This window comes from Halichoeres trimaculatus, unplaced genomic scaffold, assembly GCF_033239565.1.
Source record: "Halichoeres trimaculatus isolate MK-OKI-2021-1 unplaced genomic scaffold, fHalTri1.1 fHalTri1_scaffold_15, whole genome shotgun sequence".
Taxonomy (NCBI): domain Eukaryota; kingdom Metazoa; phylum Chordata; class Actinopteri; order Labriformes; family Labridae; genus Halichoeres; species Halichoeres trimaculatus.
Window position 1 is genome coordinate 10,201,312 of NW_027437193.1, and position 24,694 is coordinate 10,226,005.

Consider the following 24,694-nt stretch of genomic DNA (forward strand, 5'->3'; position numbering starts at 1 on the left):
ACACCTTAGATAATTAAAGATTGAAACAACCTGGTCTGATGAGTCTGGATTATTATTATTTATCCCGAGGCGAAATTCAGGAGGAGACACAGCAGAAATCAAGAAAACAAAAGTAAGAAAGTGTATACAAAGTGCAAAAAGGTCCATCAGAAAATAGATGAAGACAGCTTGTCCATCATTCTTCAGCAGTCTGTTCAGTCTCTGGCCCTATTTACACGACAATGTTTCATCTGAAAATGCTAAGGAGCTGTGAAAACACAGTGAAAAATATCTATGTTTACACGGAAACGCTGATGGACTAAAAAACGCTGTAGAAAGTATGCCAGGCCTGTAGGTGGTGCTATAACTGTCTTTTCCAGAAGCCGCTTTTGGGAGCTCTCCACCAAAGTTGAGCCGACCAACTGGTGTATTTGGAAATACTAGAGTTAAAAGATGCACATTTTGTTGAAAGACAGTCAGCAGATACAGCAGATTGAGCAGCACAAGCACAGTAGTTCACGACAATCGTGACACCGGCTACTGTTGTCCTGTTGTATGCACGCATGAGGCAGGGTGTGACGTCAGCGTTTCCACTGAAAACGCCGGCTTACTGTCTACACAGCAACGGTGTCAGGAGCGTTTCAGAAAAATCCCACTCTGGAGGCCGTTTTCAAAAGTTTGCGTTTCAGGTCGGCTGAAACGCCGTTTCCGTGTAAACGCAAGGCTGAAACGCAACAAAACTTTTGCGTTTCACCCTAAAACCGTTGTAGAAAATGTAAACCGCTCCTCTGTCTCTTGTATCCTGTCTGCTCACAGCAGGTGAAGCTCTTCCAATGTGGCGTTGGTGTCTGATGCTAGCTCTGTTAGCCATGTCTGTGAAAAGTATGATGCTACTCTGCCTTCTGGTATTCCCTCTGTTGCTAGGTTAGCCCGGCTAGCTTGTCCATCTCATTGAAGATAGATCTTGCGTTCCCTTGTGGGAAACATCAGGCCTTGCACCAGTTAGCATTGACATGCTAAAGGCTGCTAACAGCTGATTTTGCATGTAAACAATGCAGCCATGGTTACATGTGGGATTTCTAGACAAACACAGGAGAAAAATTGTGACAAAAATTGTAAAAAATATCACTCAAGACAAAAACAGTTTGGTGTCCATGACCAACAAATGAACCATGCAAAGTAATGATCCACTCTAAATGTAAAAAATGACAAAAAGAGATTAAAAAATTACAAGAAACGGACAAGGAAGAGAAAGCTGCTGTAACAGGCAGCCACAACGGGGCAGTGCCTAGCAAACATTAGATTAACTTTAACTTCAGATTAAAATTAGATGGTAGGGATTTAATGTGAACAACATGAAAGCATGAATCCATTCTGCCTTGTATCAACAGTTCCTGGATGCTGTTGAGCCTCTCTGATCTATCATGAGCCTAACTTAACAAAACCCTGGTGAAGAGAGGTGCCACTTGATAACCCTGTGATGTTCTGGCTCTCACTGCCCATCTGTCCCCATCTATCTCCATGTGGTTGGTTATGCAACTTATCGGTAGAGCATAAATGCTGGGATGAGGCCATGAAGCATGGGTTTCTTCACTGAGCACTTATTCTTTTCATTAGAGCTGAAGTGTTTATTTGAAACAAACTTCAGTCTGTGAGGTCGGAGATTGAATGTGACAAAGTTTCTTTAAAGTTCGGTGTACAGCCTGCAGCGTGTTTGCTGCTCACTCTGATATTTGCTTCTCAAGTGGCTCCAGTCCAACGAAAACATGTTAAACAGAACCTACCACAGCTCAATGTGTGTGTGTGTTTGAGAAAATCAGTGTGCGTTTTCCAGTCTGCTATTAGGAAAAAACGCCATTACCTGGAGTTTATGATTTAATATCCTTAATGTATGAAAGTTAATGTGATGTGTTACCTCTTTAGTGGTTATTTCTGTTGGATCAGACCTCAGCATCAGTCATAGTTAATTTGAAAATGTGGTTTTATTATGTGTTAGCTACAAGCCAACGTATTAAAAGTTAAGAGGAGTTATGAGTGCGATTTGTATCACAAGATTAAAGTTCTGATACTTTAATTCTCTTTGGTTATGAGAAGTAATATAAATCCTGTAAGTATATTTGATTATACACACACACTTTTTATTACTTTTTTCCCTTTAAAGTCCAATAAATTGTCACATTTTGTCAAAAGTAAAATTGTTGCTATACATCAAATGTCGTCATGGCAAAAAATGTAAAGAGTATAAAAATCAAATCCAATAAAAGTGAAGAATAGGTTCTGAAATATAGTTAACCTTTGCATTTGGCATCAGATATTGCTGTCATAGATCTTTTGAGTGGTCTCTCACCTCTTACACACTTTAACTACAGTTCAGCCAAGCAGTGACTCCACTCTGAACAGCAGGAGTGAGCCTTAAGTTTAATTTCCTGTCAGCGCAAGCTAAACCTGTGCGGCTTGCTTCTTAAGCAGTATCATCCTAACTACTGTTCCCAAACTTTTTAGATCACCACCCCCCAAAATGGTCATGCCAGAGTCCAATGGCTGATTAGAGTACCAAGTTAGGGAAAAGCAAATAAAAAAGAAAAAAAAACAAGGAAGAAAAACATTTTGTGTTAATTATAATATTCTTGTTAACATGTCAGTGTTTCCTTAGAGAGTCATTTTAGGGTCACTTTGGGACAGCAGAAACAAGCTGTGAACACAACACTGACATATCATCACTGTTTAAGATGATACCATGAGCGTGTAAGCAGCGAGTTGTTTATTTACTCTCCAGGAGTTACAGAACAACATGTTTATTCATTTTGAGTAGTACTCACTTTTAACCCTATTATGATCTGCACCATCTGGTAAAAAATCTGAAACATCTGCTTCTTAAGCTGCTAAATGCTCCTCTGTGTTCACCAATGAACCAAAGGAAAAGAAAACTGCGGAGCAGAGAAACAAAACAATGAGCTGAAAAGCTCTAAAATGCTCTCGAGCTGAGGGAAACCGCAGAGATACATGATTACTCTCACTGAGTTTACCCTTTTTATTTTACTTCTGAAGAACATTTATAATGAATATTTCTACACTTTAAACTGTTTAACTGAGACTGTTTGTATTCTTTTTACCAGTTTGAGGGCTGCTCGAAAGCCTTCTCACGCCTGGAGAATCTGAAGATCCACCTGAGGAGCCACACAGGAGAGAAACCGTACATCTGTCAGCATCCCGGCTGCCTGAAAGCCTTCAGCAACTCCAGCGACAGAGCCAAGCACCAACGCACACATCTGGACACGGTCAGTGTGACCCCACACAACAGCACAACCATCCACACTTCACCTGTGCTATTATATGATACATTATATTCTATATTCTTGTAAGGGATGTAAAAATGTATTGCAGGATATGGAGAAACTCATGTGTGATTATTATAAACACTTCAAACCTTTATTGCTTCTCAAAAAATTTAATTCTGTATTTTTCTTCATTAACCAGATGAAAAAAGAAAAAAGAAAAAATGAAGACTGAGATGTCTGTTTGCATGCTGTTAAACGCTGTATATAATTGAAAACAGTGCAAAATAGAAAAGCACTCAGAGAGCACAGACCTCCACCAAGCATATTGTGATTGTCATGTAACACTTTAGTCCTACTTTAATGTTATACTTCCTTTCAGCAGACTGTCTGCTACAATTTGGTGTTAGTTGCAGGTTTGTACGACAACTTTTTACCTGACAGTGTTGAAAATTATGATGACCCAGTACATATTTCATATTCTGGATCTTAGTATCCAGAATATTGCCAGGATCTGGATCTTACTTTTCCATCTGTCAGAAATTATGGTGACCTCGTCTTGTATTGTTTTGCACAGCAATCCGACCATTTATCGTGGAGTTATATACACATATGGTGAAAACAGCCCTATCTCACAATGATTAAGAATCCTGTAAAAAAAATCCTGGATCCAGATGGTGATCCAGTTCACCTCCAAAATTGAATCACTTCTTCCTTATCCCATTTTGAACATTTCCTGAAAATTTCATCCAGATCCGTTTGTTACTTTTTGAGTTATGTTGCTCACAGACAAACAAACTTTCCACAAAACATAACCTCCTTGGCGGAAGGTAATAAAACTTATTAAATTTTAAAACTCACAAAAATGTCTTTAAGATAAGAAGTGTCTCAATACTTCCTGGATCTGTTTTATTGGTTACTTTCTGAAACTGTGTGCTGTGAAACCAACAGCACCAGAGGAGGATAATCCTTAAAGTCATGAACTCCTTTTCAGATAATGCTGATGTCAGCATGAGGTTCAAAAAAGCATTCAGAGCTCAGATGGATCGATAAACCTGGAAATGTTTCATAACAGCTGGAAATATAACTTCACCCTCCTGCAGGCTATACATGCACATGTTTTCATGATACATGTTATTTTCTTGGCAGTATGTGGGGAACATGGGGAGCACTGAACACACATTAAACCACTTTAATTTAAAGTGCCACTGCTCCTCTCTCTCAGCCTCTCTCTGATATATGGTCTGAGCTTTCTGCAGGTTTGAAAAACTACATACCTGCCATGGATTTATTCTACACAACCACAGTTATTTTTACTCCTGCTGACAAGCGAAGAGGACTTAGCACTAATCCAGAGAACCAGATCTCTCATTACACGGCTGAGATGAAGCTAGAAGTTGCACTTCAGTGTTATTACAACGGGAGGAGAGGGTTATTTTCTCCTTTTTGTGGTTTCACGCAGGCTAATAGCGGCTTTGCAGTTGCGTCACAAATCAAGAATCCGACACTTTTGGCGCCATCACAGAGGCCCAGTGGAGAAGTGAATGTAAATAATTACTGAATATAGTGTTACAGCCCAGCAGGAAAACACTGCTGTCAGTTCAAGCTGTTTAAATTTGACTAAAGAACTTGTATTGTGTTACTAATGTTATGAATAATACCTGGTTAGACAGGATTTGTCTCTAAATGGAGTAATTCTTGAGCAGAAATGTTTAAACTATAGTTTCCAGTGCACACAACTTTCAAATGTGGTCTGGTCTGGAGTCTCTTGGTACTTTTAAAACAGCTCCACGCTTACAGAAGAGTGGACCAGGTTTTTGACTTCTAATAGTTTAGAAATGTTAAGAAAAATCATCCAATCAATACTGAAATGATATCAAATCAGCACAGTAAGTTTTATGTTCTGACTCTGGTGGATTTGTCATTAGCTGAAGCTTTTCAGTCGTAACATCTTGAATTGCAACATTAAACAGGAAGGCTTTGTTTAAGCCCTTGTCGATTTATGACTTCCAATATTTGTATAATTCTGACATACACACACAGCTGCTGACTGACATGTCATTAATCATTAATTCATGTCTTAATTTCTAGCAGCTGACACTGACTGCTGTGCATGCAATCGCTCTGAGATTTATGTAAGCATACAGGGACAGTGGAGGTCAACATTTCTTCAAACTTGTCCCCGTTTACAGCAGCTCACCTCGCAGGGAAAGTTTCATCAGAGGAAGATGTTGCACAACTTTTGTGTTTCTATTTTTCGGTTTGTTATATTTTTGGTCTTTTTCTGCTTTTAGTTCACAGAAGACAGGACAGTGTGAAGAGCAGGAAACAGGGTTAGAGCGAGGATTGACATGTAGGGAAGGGGCCACAGGTTGGCTTGAGGCTAACCTCATGAGGCACGCGACCCGACCGCTAGTCGCTAGGCAACAACGGCCCCCAAAGTTACACAACTTTTTCCTGCTTTTAGCATGAACTAGTGTTGCAGGTTACATGATCTGATGCTACATCTACACTAGAGTTATGGTAAATGTGAGAATTTTAATAATAGTTTTTCTTTAATGAAGAATTAGAATCAGAATCACCTTTATTCACCAAGTATCTCAAGAATACAAGGAATTTGACTCCGGTTAACCACACTCCCCCTGCACAATTATTATAAGCACACATTTAATATTACGAAAAAAAAAATTGAGCTTAGTAGTAAAAAATATATAATAATAATAATAATAATAATAATAATAATAATAATAATAATAATAATAATAATAATAATAATAATAACAATAATACTTTTTATAATAATAATAACAATAATACTTTTTATAATAATAATAATAATAATAATAATATTAATATTTATAGTAATAATAATAATTATTAGTATTATTGTTATTATTATTTTAGTATTATTATAAAAAAGTATTATTATAGTTATTGCTATTACTATTATTATTATTATTATTATTATTATTATTATTATCATTATTGCTATTATTATTTTATAGTAATAATAATAATAATAATAATTATTATTATTATTATTATTATTATTATAGGAGCTTAGAGAAGAGCTAAGACAAGAAGAAAAAAGTATATACACATTAGTTAAAATAAAATTATAAATTAAAAAGAAAGTCTTAAATCAAGTTTGGATGATATCAACTAAAAATGTAAAAAAAAAAAAAAAAAAAATGTAGTAAAATTATAAAAATGGACACAAAAACCCCACAAAAAAAATATACTTACATCCAAAAACCTGAAAAAAATTGCATTTTTGACACCAAAGGTAAAATGTAGATGCCTCTGTAGCACCTTTTGTTCTGAAATACATTATTTCACTGTAACACTTACCTCAGCAGCTAAAAGTCATCTGCAGACATGTATTTTCTGTCATTTTTATTCTTACTGTTTGTGAATATTGATCTACAGTCTGAATAAACTTCTTACATCTCACCTGGAGAAAAATATATGTGTATGCTGAGACGTTCCTCTTAACTCTCTTCTTTCTCTTCCTCTCTTTAAGCCTGCAGACGAAAGGTAAACAGCCTTCACTTTCAGCTCAGCAGCTCATTACGTAAAATGTTGACATAATGTACATGTGCTTCCTTTCTCTGTTAGCGCAGATGTCACGTTAAGTAAACTGCAGTTATCCTAAATGTTTGTGTGTATGATACACAGCACTACTGTGCTCAGCATCACGCATGTAAATGTTGTGGATGTGGCTCAACTAAACTTTTGCTGTTACTGTAAACACATACTTGGTGTTTGATGTTATATCCAGTGGAAGTGTATAAACCATAAAGTAAAGTAAATGTTTGAGTCACTCCTGTAGGTTGTCCTGAAGTTTCTAAGAATAGACGTTATAAGAAAAAGCGTTGAGACTGTTCCAGTTTGTTGATGCAAAACAGGAAACAAGAGGAGGCCAAACACTTAAAAAAATAAAATAAAATAAAGAAAACCTCTGTTAAAAAGAGGTAAGTTGTGTAGAAACTTAGCTTAATAGCAAATTAAACAAAGCTCAAATTGAATACATTTGTAAAGGCCCTGTGTTTGAGCAACATGCAGCAAAGATTTATCTCTTTCTGGGAGAATAAATATTTAAACGTTCATAAATAACAGAAGACATAGTTTCATTTTAATGAAAACCTTTTATTTCCTTTATTGTAAACATTGTTTATAGCTTCATAATGTGTTTTGCATCACAGTGAGCTGTGATCCAAGCTCTGTGTTGCAAAACTACAACAAATGACATCAATAAGGGCTTGTGTCCACTAACAGCATTTTTCTGCACTGGCAGCACATATTCTCCATTTAAAACCATTGCAGCTCTGTATTTTCAGTGCTCAATGTTACAGGAGCATCAAATTTAGTCAGAATTAAATGTTTTTGAGGCTGTGGTCACAGTGCACAGGAAATGGTTCAACTTACTGCCATTGTTGGTTTCACTTTTCTGCTACCAGCAAATGAAGACGGGGCGTAGCTTCTGATGTCACCTTTGTCAACAAAAATTGAGGAAGTCTGTGTGAAGGAGAAACAAACTTTTTTTTTAATATATACTCAATTATGTAATTTTCAGCTGCAGGTACAGCTTTGAAATAATTTTCATTGGCTATTTTCTTTGTTAAAATTTATGGACTCAAAAGTATTGTTGCATTTCGGCCTCTTATTACACAGAAATGGCGTCAAGCTGTCACTGTTTTAAACTTGTGCTGCTGAATCTGCTGACTATCTTTCAAAAAACTGCTCAGCTGTTGCTCCACTTCTGCAATTAGCATGCGCCATTACGCTGGATGATCTGCCCAACTTAACTTCGGTGGAGATCTACCAAAGGCAGCTTCTGGACAAGACAGTTATAGCGCCAACTACAGGCCTGGCATGCCTTCTACAGCATTTTCAATCCCTTGGTGTTCCGTGTAAACACGTTTTTTTTTACTGCATTTTTTGCGTTTTGGGTTGAATGTTGTCATGTCAACAGGGCCAAAGACAGATTTAGATGTGACTTCTGAGGATGCCACAGATAGCTCCAGCAACAATAAGCACTGGTGAAATTTATGGTTATTGCCAGCCAGAAAACACTACTGGTGGACACAGGCCCTATCAGTGCAAGTCTTGATGAAGAAATTTCCTGTTTTTTTAAAGTAACAAAGAACCTGTCTCTCCATGTCCTCACACAGCTGTTTATTTACTGTCTCACTTCTGCTCTTCTTCTGCTTTTCATCCACAGAAGCCGTATGCCTGTCAGATCCCAGGATGCACCAAACGCTACACTGATCCCAGCTCATTACGGAAACACGTCAAAGCTCATTCAGCCAAAGGCCTTCAGGAGAGAGAGGGGAAGGTAAATACAGCAATGATGTTTTTACTGGTTTGGAATTTAGCTGAGAGCAGAGCATGATTACTCCTCTAATCTTCAGCATTACAAACAAACATCCTAAATGAAACCTTCCTGAGTCTCTGAAACTGGATTTTCTTCGTAAGCACTCTTTATTACTTCAACTTTTCTGGGGTCATTTTTCATTAAGCCCTTTTTGGAGAGAGACAGAAACACGTCTGATAAAATGGATTTTGAATGGAAATGCAATCTGTTTCATTTTTCACTCCAAATTTTCATCCAGTGGTTTCAACCTTGTTAAAGCTGATACCAATCTGATGGTAGAAATACAGTTTCAGGTTTCAAGGATTTCAGCAATGAAAAGAATATCATCTGAAATAAACTCTTCAGCTTATATCGGCTTATAATAATGTGCTTTTGTTTGATGGGTATAAAGTGTAGTAAACTTTTAGTTCTGTTTCAAAGCTTGTCAAAGAAGAAATCAAAAGGGCACAAGCCCTGATTGTGTGCAGCTCTTTCCGACTATCAGAATTAAGTTCAAGAAGTGCAGTTTTTGTTCAGATCAGGCCAACTGCTTGGCCTGTGGACGTGCTGCCTGCAGAGCTAGAGAAAAGCCTGGAAATGCAGCTTTCACTGTTTTCAAAAACCACTCATCAGATCAAGTCTGCTCCTTTGAGTGATACACTTAATTAATCCCCGATGGGAAATTCAACTCTTTGACTCTGTTGTTGATCAGGCTACATGCATGCTGGAAGAAGTACACGCACACACAAGCACAAACAGGACCCTAACAGAGATGTCAGACTGAGGGGGCCACACATACCAAGTACTACTAGTACTTTTGATACATAAAATTTTGAATTAACAGTGACGGCTGATTATGAACAAAGACAGCACAGTCACTCTGACATTAAGTCTAAAATAAACACAAATAACTCTGAGTAAACCATTTTTTTAATTAAAGGTATAATTGGTGTTTTGATTTAGAGACACTTTTTGTTATACTAGTTAAGATGATCTATATGTCCCAATGGCAAGCAGAAGCACTCAGCAGAAGAATGGCAGAGAAACTACCCGTACCCCGATTACTGGTAACCGCTCCTTCGGCTAAACAGAGCAAGAAAAGAAAGACAGAGGCCTGTCTCCTCTGACCCGATGAGGTACTTGGCTCTGAGCTGTAGTCTGGATCAGAGTCTAATAAACTCTCACCACAGGGGCTCTGACTAGCAAAATAAAATTGTGACATTTAGTAAGTCCAAGAGAAGATGTACATGCACTATTTGTATTATAGCTTTACTCCTAATATTGTGTCACAGGTAAAAGTAGATAATGCTAGCATGACAGTTACGAGTACTAACAAAAGTCACCTTTGTTTATTTGTTTTTCAGCTTTATGTTTTAATGTTTTAATGTTTCAATGTTTTGGTGTTTCTTTACCTCTTAATGAGACATGACTTGACGTAGAGCAAAACATAAAATGATGTGCTGAGTTCGTCTTTCAGTCATTCACAATCATAGTAGAATCAGCAGCGCTCATGCATGTGAGCAGGGACGTTGTTTTGGAGGAGCTCCAAGGGGAGGGGGAGGAGGGGCTAGGCAGAGTCCTGACGAGATGGTACATTCAAATTCATGCCATTTTTCAGGACTGCCAACCCTGCCTTTAATTAACAAAAGTGCAAAACAAAACTAGCAACTGTCAGAGGTTTAGTATTTTTTAAAATAAACTGAATAGCAAAATAAAATAGTTTAACTGTTAACGGTCCCTTGTTTATTCATGTTATCTGAACAGTGCCTGACACACATTTGCCATGGAGTCAAACCGTAGTAATGCAGCGCCAACTACTGGCAAGGAGGACTTAATTGATATAAGTTTTTTTTTTTTTGCCTTGAGTATCGGCTACTGGTATTGACAGCCTTCATGAGTACAGATACCTTAAAATAAGGTATCAGTACTCGGTACCGATACCAGTACTCGCCCTAGATCAAACCATGATGGAGCAAATGAGCGTCTCTTTGGATCTTTGAATGGATCAAGGAGAGTCATAGACAAAGACAAGCAAGAACTCAGTTTTTCAGTAAAATAATTTTGCTTTAGCCTTCCATATAGCTCCATTTGTACAGTCAGTTAAACACCAAATTAATTCATTTGCAGCCAATTTGTTTGCAGTATGGACAAGCATTTAAGGCCAGATTTAGCCAAACTGTATGAAAAAAAAACTGGAAACCCTCTTCTCCTTCTTTTTACCAAGCCTGCATTAAATTTGTTTACAATTGCTCAAAATCTGAGAGAGGAACAGAAGATAAATGCTTTTTGGATTATTCATTTTTTCAGAAATCATCTTAGATCTGATAGATTTGTCAGGTTTCTCAAATGCAGCACCGGACTTTATAGGGTCTATGTTAACTGTACTTCATTCAAAAAGATAAGATGCTGTAGTTTCTTTCCAGAGAAAAAGATTTCTTATACGTCCTTATTTCTTTTTATTGCACCGTTCCTGCATGAAGCTGTGTTTTCTGAGCGAGAGAAAGAGAGCTGAGTAATAACAGGAGGAGAGAGTGAGTATGTTTATGATTCAGTAGGATGAAATACAACAAAACACGGTATTACACACACTCTCTGGAAGTCAGAATAGGGAGCCTATTGTTCACTGTTATCTGGGCCTTGTTTGTTTTCTATGGACCATGAGTGACACTGGGGCTTTGTGTGTATTCCCATGGCTTGTTTGGTTTAAACAGAACCACGTGTGCTTGTAAGTTGTGACATGGATAACACGCCCTGCGCTGCTCTGAACCCTGTGGGGCTGAAAGGGACTTTGAAATATTAAACATGCACATCATAAACTCCTCATGGTTATGTGTGTCTTCAGGCTGATGTGTCACAGCGATTGAAGTTTGTATCTTCATAAACACTGGTTCGGGAAAACATTTTTCACTGATTATTCATACGCACTTTGTGGTTCCTGGGTGTCCTTCACAAGATTCTTCGGGGTCCTGGAGCTGTCCGTAAACTGTTTTGGAAAGTCTTTAGGGAAACTCTTTTAATGCTGGATAATAAAGTAAATTGTCTTGCCTTAACTTTGTTAGAACATTTTGGAATCAGAATTGCCTAACAAGATTTCTGGATTTTGTACTTTGAGGAGCTGGATCACGACATGAAACGAGAACCAGGCATCTGGTTCAAGCTTCATTTCTTTAAAAAAAATTAACAGTAGAAAACTGCCCGCAGAAATCTCGCTGCTTTCAATTGATCTACTGTATGTCTTCAGAAAACAAGTGAATCCTTTCACAATTTAGCTCCATGGGAGTTGTGTTGCCCAACAGCAATTGTAAGACAGCTAAGCTGAAGATTTATTGTAATTACTCTCATCCGTACACGCAGGGCAGCATCTACTCATGCCCGTTAATGTGGAAAAATGGCACCACAAAATGCTCTCACCATCCACATGAACATCTGTCGTTTGTGTGTTTGACAGGTTCAGGTGCACGCTTTGCTGGAGTCGGACATTTTGAGTGATTGCCTGGCGAGGCAGCATCTCCACAGCTCTGCGTCTTCCCACCAAGGGAGCAGCTCACCTTTACCGAGTCTAGACGACTTCTCAGGTATGCACAGATGACACAGATGATCCAGAAGCAAAGGCGGTGGAAACCCGCCCTCAACACCTCTGTGTGACCAAAACAAAGAAAATTGCCCAAACACCTGGGCTGTTAAACTACCTCTTTCATTTGCTCACATGGCCTCATTTGCTCCTTTTCCTCTCCCTCCCTCCTCATTCCTCTGATGATAGCTCATCATGCCAGTGTTTACCTTGTCCAATTACCGGGCACTGACTGTGGGCATGTTGGCCCCTTCCCCCCTCGTCCTTCTACTTCTCCAAACCGGTTTTCCAGCCAAGCTCTTTTTCTTTCCCTCTCAATGGCTGAACCGAGATCAAGAAGCTGTCAGGTACACTGAGGCTCAGTTGGCAAAAGAGAGGGGAGGGTGTCCAGGAGAGCTGTCCACGTCTATTACTTCAGACTACTAGCAGTTTTACCCAGAAGACTTTGAGGGAAAAACCTCAAACAGCACACTACACTGTGTTTATTCTGGGTGAAACAAGTATGTCAGTGTTTAATTTTGAAAATATCCCAAGAGGACTTTCTTCTTATCAAAAATGGCCAAACATTTTAGCCTGGAGACAAATTCCCGCCTGTTAAGTATATAAACTTGTGTATGTGCATTTCTTTATGTATGCTGCACTTAGGTGACACATGCTATCATCATCAGCTAGCCCCAAACCAAGAGTCAAAGCCATGTGTTGAAAGCCCAGTGGACTGTGAGCATATTTTTGTTACAGCTTTGTGAATCAACCTCTCGACCTCCTGTCGGATTGAACAGCAAGTTAGCTTGTTTTTGAACTCTTTCAACATAAACTGTAATTAAACTCTTAGAAAGGAAGGATAATATTTCCCAGTTTACTCTATTGTGTTTCTTTCAGTGTGTGGTCTAAGTATGTTTTATGAGTTTGCCTAAAAAAAGAGGTAACGATCCACAGCTTACATATAGCTTCTGTGTTTTGCTAGCTAGCATAAGGAACTACATAAATATAGATTAACCATGCTATTTTTCAAAAGTTATTCGCTAAGTAGCCTGATATTTCACATTTTATTACAATAAATTTGTATACAACAAGCTGTACTGCTCAAAATTTTAGGATTTTGGGATGAAGAGAAGCCCCAGCATGCTCACATTGGTAGCTAACAACCTGAACAGCTAAATAGAGTAGCCACAAACTGTAGCTTCGTATTTAGCCTTAGTCTGAGCAAACCTGCACGTGACCATTACAGAACAAACACATACACACTTACTCACAAAACTTGTAACACTTAATAACATAATTCTGTCAATGTTAGAGGGGTTGTCTTATATATCTGAAGATAATTCAGAGGTTTGTCTGTTTGACAAAGTAACTAATTTAAATGTATTTTTCCCCTTCAGTTTAGTTATTCTGGTAAATATTTTTAACTATTTTATAAAATATGTGAATTATGGTTGATAGTTAAATCAATAACCTTAAAATAAAGCTGGTAAAAACACCTGAATCAGCACCAGGACTATTTTATGTTGCTAAGTGCCAGGTAGACTCTACATGTGCTTGTGTAAATGGATGATTTTATCCAAATTAACAACAGAGAAAAAGGAAAATATGCATCGCCTGAATTTACATTGTTGAATGTATGTAATAAGGGCAGCTTCTTAATTGTATTTCTTTTTAAATAATTAATGCATCCACTCCTGCCATGGTGTTTATCTTTCCAATATACCAGGGGTCTTTTATGACAGAGAAAGCCCACCAACTGTTGCAGAGGTGACATTCAGTGTACGTACTAAACATTTATAAATACTTTGAGTTATACTTTATTCCAGACCCTTAGGACCATATAAATACAACAGGTAATTAATGAAAAGAAATTAAAAAAGGAAAAACACAGTTCATATGTTGACAGTGATTAAAACACTAAGAGAAATTTGTACCAATGTTTCCAGTAGCAGGATGTGAACCTTGCGTCGCTCATTGTGAGCTAAGTGCCATTGTTATTTCATTGTCTGAATCAACCAATCGACCCATGAATTTGTGCTTGTAGTTTCTAGAAACAGCATAAAATGTGGTCACATTGTTATAAACAAACATGTAACTTACCATACCATACCATACCAGCTTTATTTATAGAGCACTTTTAAAAACAACCACAGCTGCAGACAAAGTGCTGTACAGGTCGATCAAAATGAAATGATAAAAACAGATAAGTAAAAACAGACAAATAAAAGAAACCATCATAAAAGCAATAAAAGCAAATAAAAAACAAGTAAAAGAGAATAAGACCAGGCAAAGAAACTAAGTCTTGCTGGATAAAAATAGGTTTTAAGACGTGTTTTAAAAGTGGACAGTGAAGGGGCCTCTCTATCGGGGAGCAACATTAGAGAAGGCCCTGTCCCCTCTGAGCTTCTTCCTGGACCTCGGTACCTGCAGGAGCAGCTGGTCGGCCGACCTGAGGGACCGAGAGGGCGAATAGGGCTTAAGAAGCTCAGAGAGGTAAGGCGGGGCAAGACCATTTAAACATTTAAAAACAAACATAAGAATTTTAAAATCAACTCTAAAAGTCACAGGCAGCCAGTGGAGTGAAGCCAGTACTGGGCTGATATGCTGATGTGACTTGCACTGGACCATCGAGGTAGTTTAATATTCTCAAAGCATCATTATGAGCTACATGTACCTTTTTCATTTTAGCTTTACTATAGTTGCACCATAAAAAAAAGAAAGAAAGGAATTCTGGTCATTTGTTTGTCATAATTTTTTGTATCCACAAACTGTATCTACTAAAACTGACATTAGAGTATGACACAGGTATTAAAATCCTGTAGAAAACAACAAAAAAACAACAAAAAGCTTTTTAAAGGTCATTCCTTTGGAGCTAAAAGTCAGGATTTAGAGTATTCAACAAAGGCAAGCAAACTACTCCGTGCAAACCACTATCGACCTGTTACAACACAGTTCAAAAAGTTGATTTTAAGAAAAGTCCTCCCTCTAATTTGGTAAACCATGGGGCACAACTGAATCACAGCCAGTCAGATTTTAAGGGAGTTTGTGCTACCCCTTCCTACCCTTCTGGCCACACAACTGCAATAAACAAGTACAAAAACTGCAAAAAATGATCCACCAAATATGTAAAGCAAAGGGTTGACTGAGGTATTTTGATATATAACCCCAGTAAAAAATCACTTTAAAAACTTGCTTTCTGGTTTTATTTGTGCTTTGGAGGTGAAAGTGATCACAGGCCTGATGATGTTGGGCTTGTGGTGTGTATGCTGACGCAGGTAGAGGGACTGAATTTGCAGCTTTGCAAGTTTCTGGAATTTTTTATTTCTTTTATTTAACAAACCTTGGTCCCTGTTTCAAGCTTAACTGTTGGAGCTGCATGAACCTTAAACCTGGTATATTTTAGTCACTGATCTGTTTCTCTCTTCCAGGTGTGTACTCAAACAACGGCACGGTCCACAGCAGGGGAAACTCAGAGTATCTTCCTCCACCATCAGACAACTGCACCAGATATCCTGGCCTGGAGGGGAACTTTGACGCCAACAGTCCAATATCTCCACTCACAAGCCCGGGGAGCGTGAGAGAGGGGTGAGAGTGAGATGTAACACAAGTAGATCAGGGAAGTCAAATGAGTTGCATCCAAAAACTCAATTAGGCTTTTCATTTATTCATGCTGTGGAACATGACTGTAAACACATGTGCTTCTTGAGCAATGCTACAGTTGCTCACATTTACTTTGCGAGGCACTTTCAACAAACTGGTTTGAGCTGTTAAGTGCCCTGTTCATGGGCATCGCAGCAGTCAGTGCAGTTGTTTATTTCCCCATTTTGAAGGAGCTGCTCCTGCTTTATAGAGTGAAGTCACAGTGAATAAAATCTGCTCTTGTACTCATAAGATACAGCTGTTCAACAATAAATGTAAAAATGAGTTTGCTTTTATTTCTTGGAAATCAGGGTATTTTACTCAACAATGTGCCCACAGGCAAACCTTAATGGTCAGTTCATCCAAATATAAAAAACACATTTTCCCACTTACCACTGTGGTGTTTGGCAGGACTCTGACTTATCTGCTGCTTGAGCTTTTTCTGCCAAACCAACACAATGGACCTGAATAAGATTTGGTTTGCATTTGGCAGATTTCCTTTGGGTCAATTTTCTATGAAAGATAAAAATAGAAAGAATCAACCACAGTTTTCTGTCCCTTCAGGCATCTGTAAACTGTCCTTGAAGTGAAACATTTCTGGACCGTTTCCTCTGAAATCACTCATTTGATTCAGTCTGATGAAGAATTTGGTGTTATTAAGTATCTTTAAACTTTTGCTCTGACTCTCTTGTCTGGAAAGCACAAGCTCATAACCAGCAAGAAATGTCTGTGCACGCTCTGGAGTCGACATTATCACCAGCAATGGAGTTTTAGCTCTGTGGTTGCACTGATTGGGGACTTGGAGGCCACAGAACTTATGTGTACTGTAAACTGAGACAAATGTTGTCTAGCCCTGTATAAAAGTCAAAGTGAGACTAAAACGATACAGCTGACAGCCTGCAGGCCTGGGCAGTATTTCCTCAAATCATTGGTCACTAAAGAACCGCCCGTAATCGAACTTTTACTGGCACAACAGAAACAACAAAGGCCGTCTATCCAGTAAAAGACGCCGATAAGGCCAAAAACACATACTTGTGGTTTTAATAGATGATATAGAATCTTCACATTGTGTATAACGCACATATTTTCACAAGGCACCTTCCAGTGTTTCCATGAGTTATTTTCAAATAGGCTCTGTGTCTTGGCAGAAGAGTCGATAGAGGAGTTAAGATCAGTTCAGCCTCAAACATTTGAGCTTAAGTTTGAAGGTTTATCTTCAGTCAGGGTCTCTTGAGTGGAAAACCAGTTTTCACCTTATTTTTCAAATGTTCAGCCTGGTTTGATGGCATTTGTGCAGCTAAGACCATTTCCAGCACGTTCGCTTCGTGCTGAAGTGGAGGCAGCCTGTCTCATCTTGAGGAGACCATCATTTTCATAAAAAACAATTCACTGTATATATAATCTGTAACTTATATCAGTTTATAAGTGACGACGTGGTATCTTAAACCCCCTGTAGTTGGAGCCTGCAGGTGGAAGCTGCTGAAGTGGTCGACTGAATGTTTAAGTGCAGCTATGGTGCAGGGCAGCAGTGGCAATCAGTCAACTTAAGCAGGCTGTCACTTTGCCAGGTGATTGTGAAATTAAGACAGATTTGGAAGAAGAGGAGCTCCAGTTGTTTACCTGATGTAGTTTAGGAGTTGTTTTATTTAACTTAAAATTTTCTTTGGATATGTTAGATAAGAGGAATGAGACTTCTGCAGGACTATCTATTTGGACATTTCTGTCCTTGTTCTGCTGTTTTTCTTCAAAGAGCTTCGAGACAAATGTCACGACTGCTAACTTTGTTGCTGTTATCATTTCAGCTTTTAGTTGAAGTTACTTGAAAGGAAACCTGTTACTACACTGCAAAAAAATGAAATCTCATCAAGTGTTTTGGTCTTATTTAAAAAAAAAAGTCTTTTTAGACTTACTATGAACCACATTAGCTTGACCAGTCTAGAAAAGTGTCTTATTTCAAGTAATTCAAAAAACAAAAATGAGGTCTGAATTACTTGTAATGAGTAAAAATGAAGAAAATGAACGTGTATTAAGACATTATTCTAGTCTTGTCAAGCACATTTTTCTTACCCCACCAGCAGATTTTTTTAACTTGTCTCAAGCAATTCAGACCTCATTTTGTCTTTGAATAACTTAAAACAAGACATTTTTCTGAACTGCTCAAATGAATGTGGCTCATATTAAGTCGAAAAAGACATTTTTCACTGAAATAAGACAGAAATACTTGTCAAGATTTCAGTATTTTGCAGTGTAAGAGATGCTCCCACTTGGTGTCTGGATTGCAGGACAAGATGTAGGTCCTCAATCAGAGATGGTTTGGGTGTAGTTGTCCCTCAGGCTGCTCTCACATCTGTGCCCGCTATCTGTCGTTACGTCTTCAAGATCAAAACCAGCCTCACATTTATGTTTTTTCTACTGTGTCAACAAGCAGGGGAAAAACACGACAGACTTGATGTGTTTGATCAGGATGTTCCTGGCTTTACTTTCACTGTTACGAATCAGTTACTCTTGTAATTGGGTTTTAACCAATCAGAATCAGGCCTGGAAATCCTGAGTGGCTAATTCATTAGATATCTATGGTTTCCCCAGGTTTTAAACTAGTTGATGTTAATTTGAAGTACATAGTTTCAAAAATCAAGAACCAAAAGCCATGAAGGAAAAAAATATATGCCCGTATGTGGTTTGGACCCGTCACATCATCAATCTGACTGATTTTATCAATGCATATTTTCTGTTAAACTTCATAAGTTTGTTTGAAAAAATTCTTTACACTTCATCTTATTTGAATTTGCACAGAGTAACTGTCATGTACAGAAAATACCCAGGCAAGACTCCGTTTGTTGTACTTTGCAATAACCTTGATGGACACAAGAACAACCTGAAAAGTCAAGAACAAAACTAATCATCGAGGTACAGACCCCTGAAAACTTTTAATATAGTAGTTTAGTATAGTTTAAAAATGTATTGGTTTGGATGTAACATAAATAACAAATAAGAATCCCTTCAAACGATCTCCAAAGCTTGGTTGTCCGTGTCTACATACAGATTCTCCTCAGACTTTTGCGCCAAAGCTTTCATGAATCTCTGCACAATCCGTCCATTGACGTCCCTTTGCAGCGACTGAGGATGTCACAGAATCCCACTGGTGCCCGCAGAACACCACGGCCTGCCAAAGCCAATACCAGACGAGCACTTGTTTTTTCCCCAAAATGACTTAGCGAGACATTAAACACGTGAAAGTAAATGATCTTTGCTTCGCAGCAGCTCAGGCATCGAGCCCTGACCTCATAGTCAGGCGCATGTTTACTCTGGCTGAGACGAGCCATTTCAACGTCTTTTAATTATTTAATACTTGAGGGATTCAGAGGCCCGCACTCGGGCCTGTCCATCAGCGAGTATTTGTGATGTGCAGTGTTTGTGTATTTTGCGGTGCGGGAGTGTTGGGAAGATGGATTGGCTTTTGGAGCGGCCTGTCTCTCAGAACCCCTGATGGCTCTCACACAGAAACGTTTTTATTCAATTTGAAGGAAAGAGAAGAAATAAAGTTTACTTTTCAGAAGCTCCCAGTGACATCGGATCCAAAGAGCCAGTTCAACTGAAATGTTTGACATGTCCACATGTTTATGCATTTACTGTATCTCTTACATGTAATGAGTGTACTTTCATTACCTCAAGTAGCTGATTGGTAGCTCTTAGATCACATTAAATCTATGTGTATGTTTCATACATTTAACATGATCCTCTGTGATCAAGATCATGGAAGATCTCCAGCAGCTCTCCTTTGCCAGAAGTGAAAGCAGATCAGTTTATTGTGCATGAACTGGCACCTCTGCAAAGCCTCTCCTCTGATCCACTACGAGTGCACTTCTGTTAAAAAGCAGCCACGGCTTTAAAGCAAGATTGGACGCTGTGTAACGTGTATGTAAATCTGAGAGCTTAAAGTCTGCATGCAGGATTCTTCTCATTCCAGATAGGAGGAAGGCAGCTGGCTGTGGTTAGTTAGTATAATGCAGGAAAAAAGAAATGAGCGATGGAGGGGTTTAGCAGCTAAAATATGATCAGAGGAACGGTTTCCCGAGGTGGTGCTGACAGCCGCTCCCTAAGGCGCGGGCTCTCTGTTAAGCTTATGCATCAGAGAAGTTTGGGCACAGCGGCCACAAAACGACAGATCGACCCAGCGCGGCTCAGACATCTCAGCTATGTTGTTGCAAGAATGTAAGCCGGGAACAGACGCGGTTGTTTATAGTTAAGGTCAGCTCTGATGGTTCTGGGGCCAACGAGGGGGAATCCAGAGAACTGTTGAATTCTTTGGACTCGCAGTCATCGCGGCACATTCATCTCAACAGTCACACTATATCAAAGCCTACCATGTTTACATAATCCTATACAAAGCCTGGTTTTTATTACCTTGGGAAGCCACAGCCATCTGTAACTTATATCAGTTTAAGTTTCAAAAAAGTGCTTTTGATTAATTTTGGCTTTTATTGTATTTCTCCACTGAAAGCAGAGACCGTTAAATTAAATATAATAGCATCTGACGTGGGAAATGGGTAATAAAGAGACCCAGGGAAGATAAATGATAGATATGTAAAGAAATCTCCAAACATTTCCCTTTTTTATAGCTGTCAGATGCAAATATAGAAGGCACTCGGGCCGGCAGCCATCAGTATCTGTGACAAGGCCTGGCTTGTTTATGAAGCTCAGTAAAACTCGTCCAGCAGAAACCGAGGCCATTTGGCTCTCGGGGGACCAATATGCTACGGTACATCATCCAGGAGAGTTCTCAGGCCACATGAAATGCTGAGAGCGAGCGCTTTGAAGGAGGACGAGGGGGGTTAAATACCATACAGGGGGGAGTTTCAGCTGCATATCTCCTCAGAGAGATATTCAGCTGCCTCTCTTTCTTCTTGTCGACTTGGCTCCACTGACTCACTCGTTTCCACATTGAGTCAGTGTGTTTGTGCACAGTCAGCACATTTTTTAAGCGTAACGATGGATACAGCTCCACATAAAGCCCGCCTTCATTACCCCCATGAGACAGAAACACGTCCATGTATAAGCTCTGCTGTTTGTGCACCGCTTTAAGTCGTTTGTGTGTGATAACACAGCTGCTGCTACAACATCAGAGAACACTTATCAGCAGGAACCACCGCAGAATTCTTCACTGACACCTTAATTGATTACTTACAGTAAAAAAGTTCAAGATTTTCCTCTAAAAGTCATTGTCTAAAAATAGAAGTACAAGCATTTCTTTAAAAGGAGAGTAAGGGTTGAAAAATTCCTGCTTCACACAGAGTTAATGGGTTACAACACCAGCTCTAAGGTTTTTGGCTCAGCAGCTCAGCAGAGAGTGGCGAGGTTGGCAGAGGAAGTTAGCTTATCTCAAGGTGACAGACTTCTACAGTTTATCTGCTAAATCTGTCAGTTTTAAAATGAGATGTATGGCAACACCACACATATATAACGCATTCAACTATTGTGAATCAGGGCTAGTTAGTGCTTGAATGGGGGTCTCTTGGAAGTCCTGGGTGCTGTATGCTTTGGGCAGCTGTGGGTCAGTAATCGCTCACACACTGCCCAGTGGCACTCTTAGAAATTTCTGTTAAATTATAATTATTATTTAATTGTTTATTATTAATATTATTATCATTATTATTATTATTATTATTATTATTATTATTATTATTATTATTTTGGGCCCTGGTTCAGCCGTTTAGGTAGAGCAGGCTCTTCCACAGGACGCTGTAGCCCTTTACACATCAGTCATGGTTCAACTTCTGCCCCCACTCTTCGATGCACGTGTCATCGCCTCTTTTCTTCCCTCTTTTTTTGCAGCTGTCCTGTCAATAAAAGCAAAAATACCCCAGAATAATCCAGAAAAAATCTTTTCCCTAAACCAGTCAACTCTTATTTTCAAACAGAGCTTCAGGAGCTTTCTTTTTTTTCCAGCTGTGAATGACTGATCTGGATGGATGTAGATACAATAGTAGCAAGCTTACAAGTTTTCAGTGCTGTCTGTAGCTTGCCTTATGATTTCTTTCACTGACCTTGTGTAGAAGTCTACCAAGAAGCATCCTCCTAAGTTAATAGGCCTAGAGTTCATCTATCTCAGTTTGGTAGATGAATCTTAGGATCCATTGTCCCTTCAGATTTATAATATTTTGCCGTTAGGCTAACAAAATTAGACCAAATAAGGCTCTTTTTTTCAAGATTTCAAAACAACCTCCAAAACAACCTCCTTGTACCTTTGAGTGAGAGGTTGAAGATGTTATCAATAGCAACAATAAGCGCCATTATCCGTCCCTTCTCTGCATGAAGAAGCAGAAGATACATTGGTGCTAATGTTAACCTGTTAGGTATAATACAGTCAGAAATACCACAAAATAGATGTGTGGACTTTTAACTGTGCTTTATTTTCAAAAGATGATCCAGGATATGACATTGTATTTAGAAAAATGGCCAGACTTAATGTTCTGAAAAAGTTAAAAAAAAAAAAAAAGGCTCCTTTATTTTCTCTGAATCAATGCCATTCTGATCATTCATAGTTGGACAAACAGGAATTGGTCAATATAGAAAGCCTTCGGTTCATTAATCACTCATTTACCCGCTGTTTTGTCATCATCAGGAACAGACCAGCATCCCTGTTCATGTCTACCGATGTCAGCCCAGTCAGCTCCACATCAGACCGAGCAAACATCCCGCTGCAGAGCTACAACAAAACCTACAGCCACCAACAAGTCCTCTCACAGCAGCAAGGTATGGACAGCAACAAGTTAAGAAGCACGACATGCCGCTTTTGTTTGAATTCTTCTTTTAAAAATCATCTTTCTGTGATTCATCAGGGTGTCTGTACGGAGAAGGGAAAAACGTTCAACCTGTCAGTGATGGAGGCTTCGAACCTGCCAGTTACTTCTCAAACCCATCCTCCTCCCACTCTGCAGGTAAGTCACAGCCATGTTGAGAAGTGAGGTTTCAAATTTGTGAGATGAAAAACAATTGTGATATATCTCTTTAACAGTAGAGGGCAGTATTGGACTTCTTTTGTTTGACATAACGTCTCTGATAATGAATAGAGATGTACAGACCTGTCAGCAGCAGCACAGCACCAGTGTTTCATTGACCACTTCAGAATATTTGTTAACAATTCCTGTAAGAAAAGCACAAAGCAAATGCTGGTATCAGGCTAAAAAAAATGGTCTCATGCTCCAGGATTTTAACGCAAAAACAGAGTGCTGTGAAGAAACTAATCAAACCGTTTCCTCTCTTCAGGGTTTGATGTGTTGCAGGACCTGCAGGGTCAAGCAGGAGGCGGTTACTCTATGTCTCCCTGCTCAGACGATAGCTTCCTCTTCCAATCAGGAGGCATCGACCGCTGCCTCAACCAGATCTACTCCATCTACCTGGACTCATGATGACCATCCATGACCAAAGAACTGATTCAGCCTCACACAGCAGAGCTAAGGCAGCGTGTTTTAGGTGTGGCAGAAGACAATCACCATGTTCGCTTTATCCAAAGGTGAAGTTGTCAGGAATGTTCATAAGAGAACAAAAGAGAAGGGAGTTTTGACGGTACAACCAAAAGTGCAAAAAAAAAAAAGTAATATTATTCAGAACTCTGTTCATTCAAAATCTGTTTGTTCACAACTTAAAAAAGAAAATGGCAAAGAAAAAGTAAATCTGCTTCACATAATGTTCTCATTTTATCCAAGTTTTCTCTGGTGTTTGCATCATTTTAAGTAGTTACTTGCCCAAAAAATGGGTTGGTAATCATCCACAACAGGTCCAAAAAACAGAACAAAAAGTACTCTTAACATTTTAGGAAATATGTTTTTGTTTCCCTGCAGAGAGTTTGATGACAAGATTGATAACTCATGCTCAATAAAGCTACAGCCAAGTTAGCTGAGATCAGCACAAAAACCTTAGGTAGGAGGTAACAACCTTTTTTTTTTCTACCATTATAGAAGTTAAAACTGACCTTCCAGTAACTCTGGTGCTCATCAGTAGAACAGGGTTTTATGTTGGATTTTTTGTTCCCCATATAACTTCAGCAAGCCATGAAATGAAGAAAATACTGGTTACACTAAAGTGACAGTATCAGCTTGAGTACACAGTGTTTATTTTTCTTTTTTGGACTGAATTAGGCAAGCAGTGTTTGTGCTAAGCTAAGCTAATGAGTGTGTCTCTGAAGCTTTAATACTCATTACACTAGTGTGTATAATGTGTTGTTTTTGAAGCACTTTTTGACCAAGGAAATAACAATTTATAGTGCTGAAGGACAGATTTAAATTCAGCTGGAGTTCAGCTGCTGAGAGGTGGAGCAGTGCTGCCACCTAGTGTCTGAATATTAGAATTAAAAACTGGTACATCATGGCGTGTGTTGTTGCGGCACATCTGGGACAAATAAACTGACACATTAGACAAGAGATGCACTAAATCCAAAACTCTGTGATTATTCTGCCAACAGATATGTTTCAATATGTGTAATCAAACAACTGTAGCATAATCTCATTTTTATAATACTTCTTTTGTCTTTTTATCACAGTGCCTTAAGGTGATTTTATACATTTCTACCAGTGTTTTTTTTTTTGTATATTTCCATCAGTGTTATATTCAGTGAGAGGGAGCTGTGCGTTGTTTACAAAAAGTTCTGTGCACTCTTTTCTGTCTCGGCTCAGAGACTGTAAGAAAATGACCAACCAGAAAATGTTTACACTGATTTAGTAGCAATTCAGAGTTTTCTTATTATGATATTTGAACAGTGTGTATAAACTGTATAAAACTATGCCTGCCTTTTTATATCTGAATAAAAAAATATCTGTTTGTATGTGTTTGTGTTATCTTTATGGCTTATTACTTGGACAAATCAGTAGCTGCTGAAGAGTCGGATCACAGTGA

At 38.7% G+C, this 24,694-nt stretch overlaps 1 protein-coding gene across 2 annotated transcripts in view; it reads left to right on the forward strand.

Annotated features, from left to right (window-relative positions):
* glis1a (GLIS family zinc finger 1a) overlaps nucleotides 1-24,583 on the forward strand; it is a 53,006-nt gene extending 28,423 nt beyond the window's left edge. For both annotated transcript variants that reach the window (XM_074687734.1, XM_074687735.1), the window contains exons 3-9: nucleotides 3,096-3,257; nucleotides 8,479-8,592; nucleotides 12,059-12,185; nucleotides 15,592-15,748; nucleotides 22,425-22,555; nucleotides 22,642-22,740; nucleotides 23,069-24,583. In XM_074687734.1, coding sequence (XP_074543835.1) covers nucleotides 3,096-3,257; nucleotides 8,479-8,592; nucleotides 12,059-12,185; nucleotides 15,592-15,748; nucleotides 22,425-22,555; nucleotides 22,642-22,740; nucleotides 23,069-23,211 — 933 coding nt within the window. In that variant the 3' untranslated portion in view covers nucleotides 23,212-24,583. The remainder of the gene's footprint in view (nucleotides 1-3,095; nucleotides 3,258-8,478; nucleotides 8,593-12,058; nucleotides 12,186-15,591; nucleotides 15,749-22,424; nucleotides 22,556-22,641; nucleotides 22,741-23,068) is intronic.
* Nucleotides 24,584-24,694: the final 111 nt, after the last annotated feature.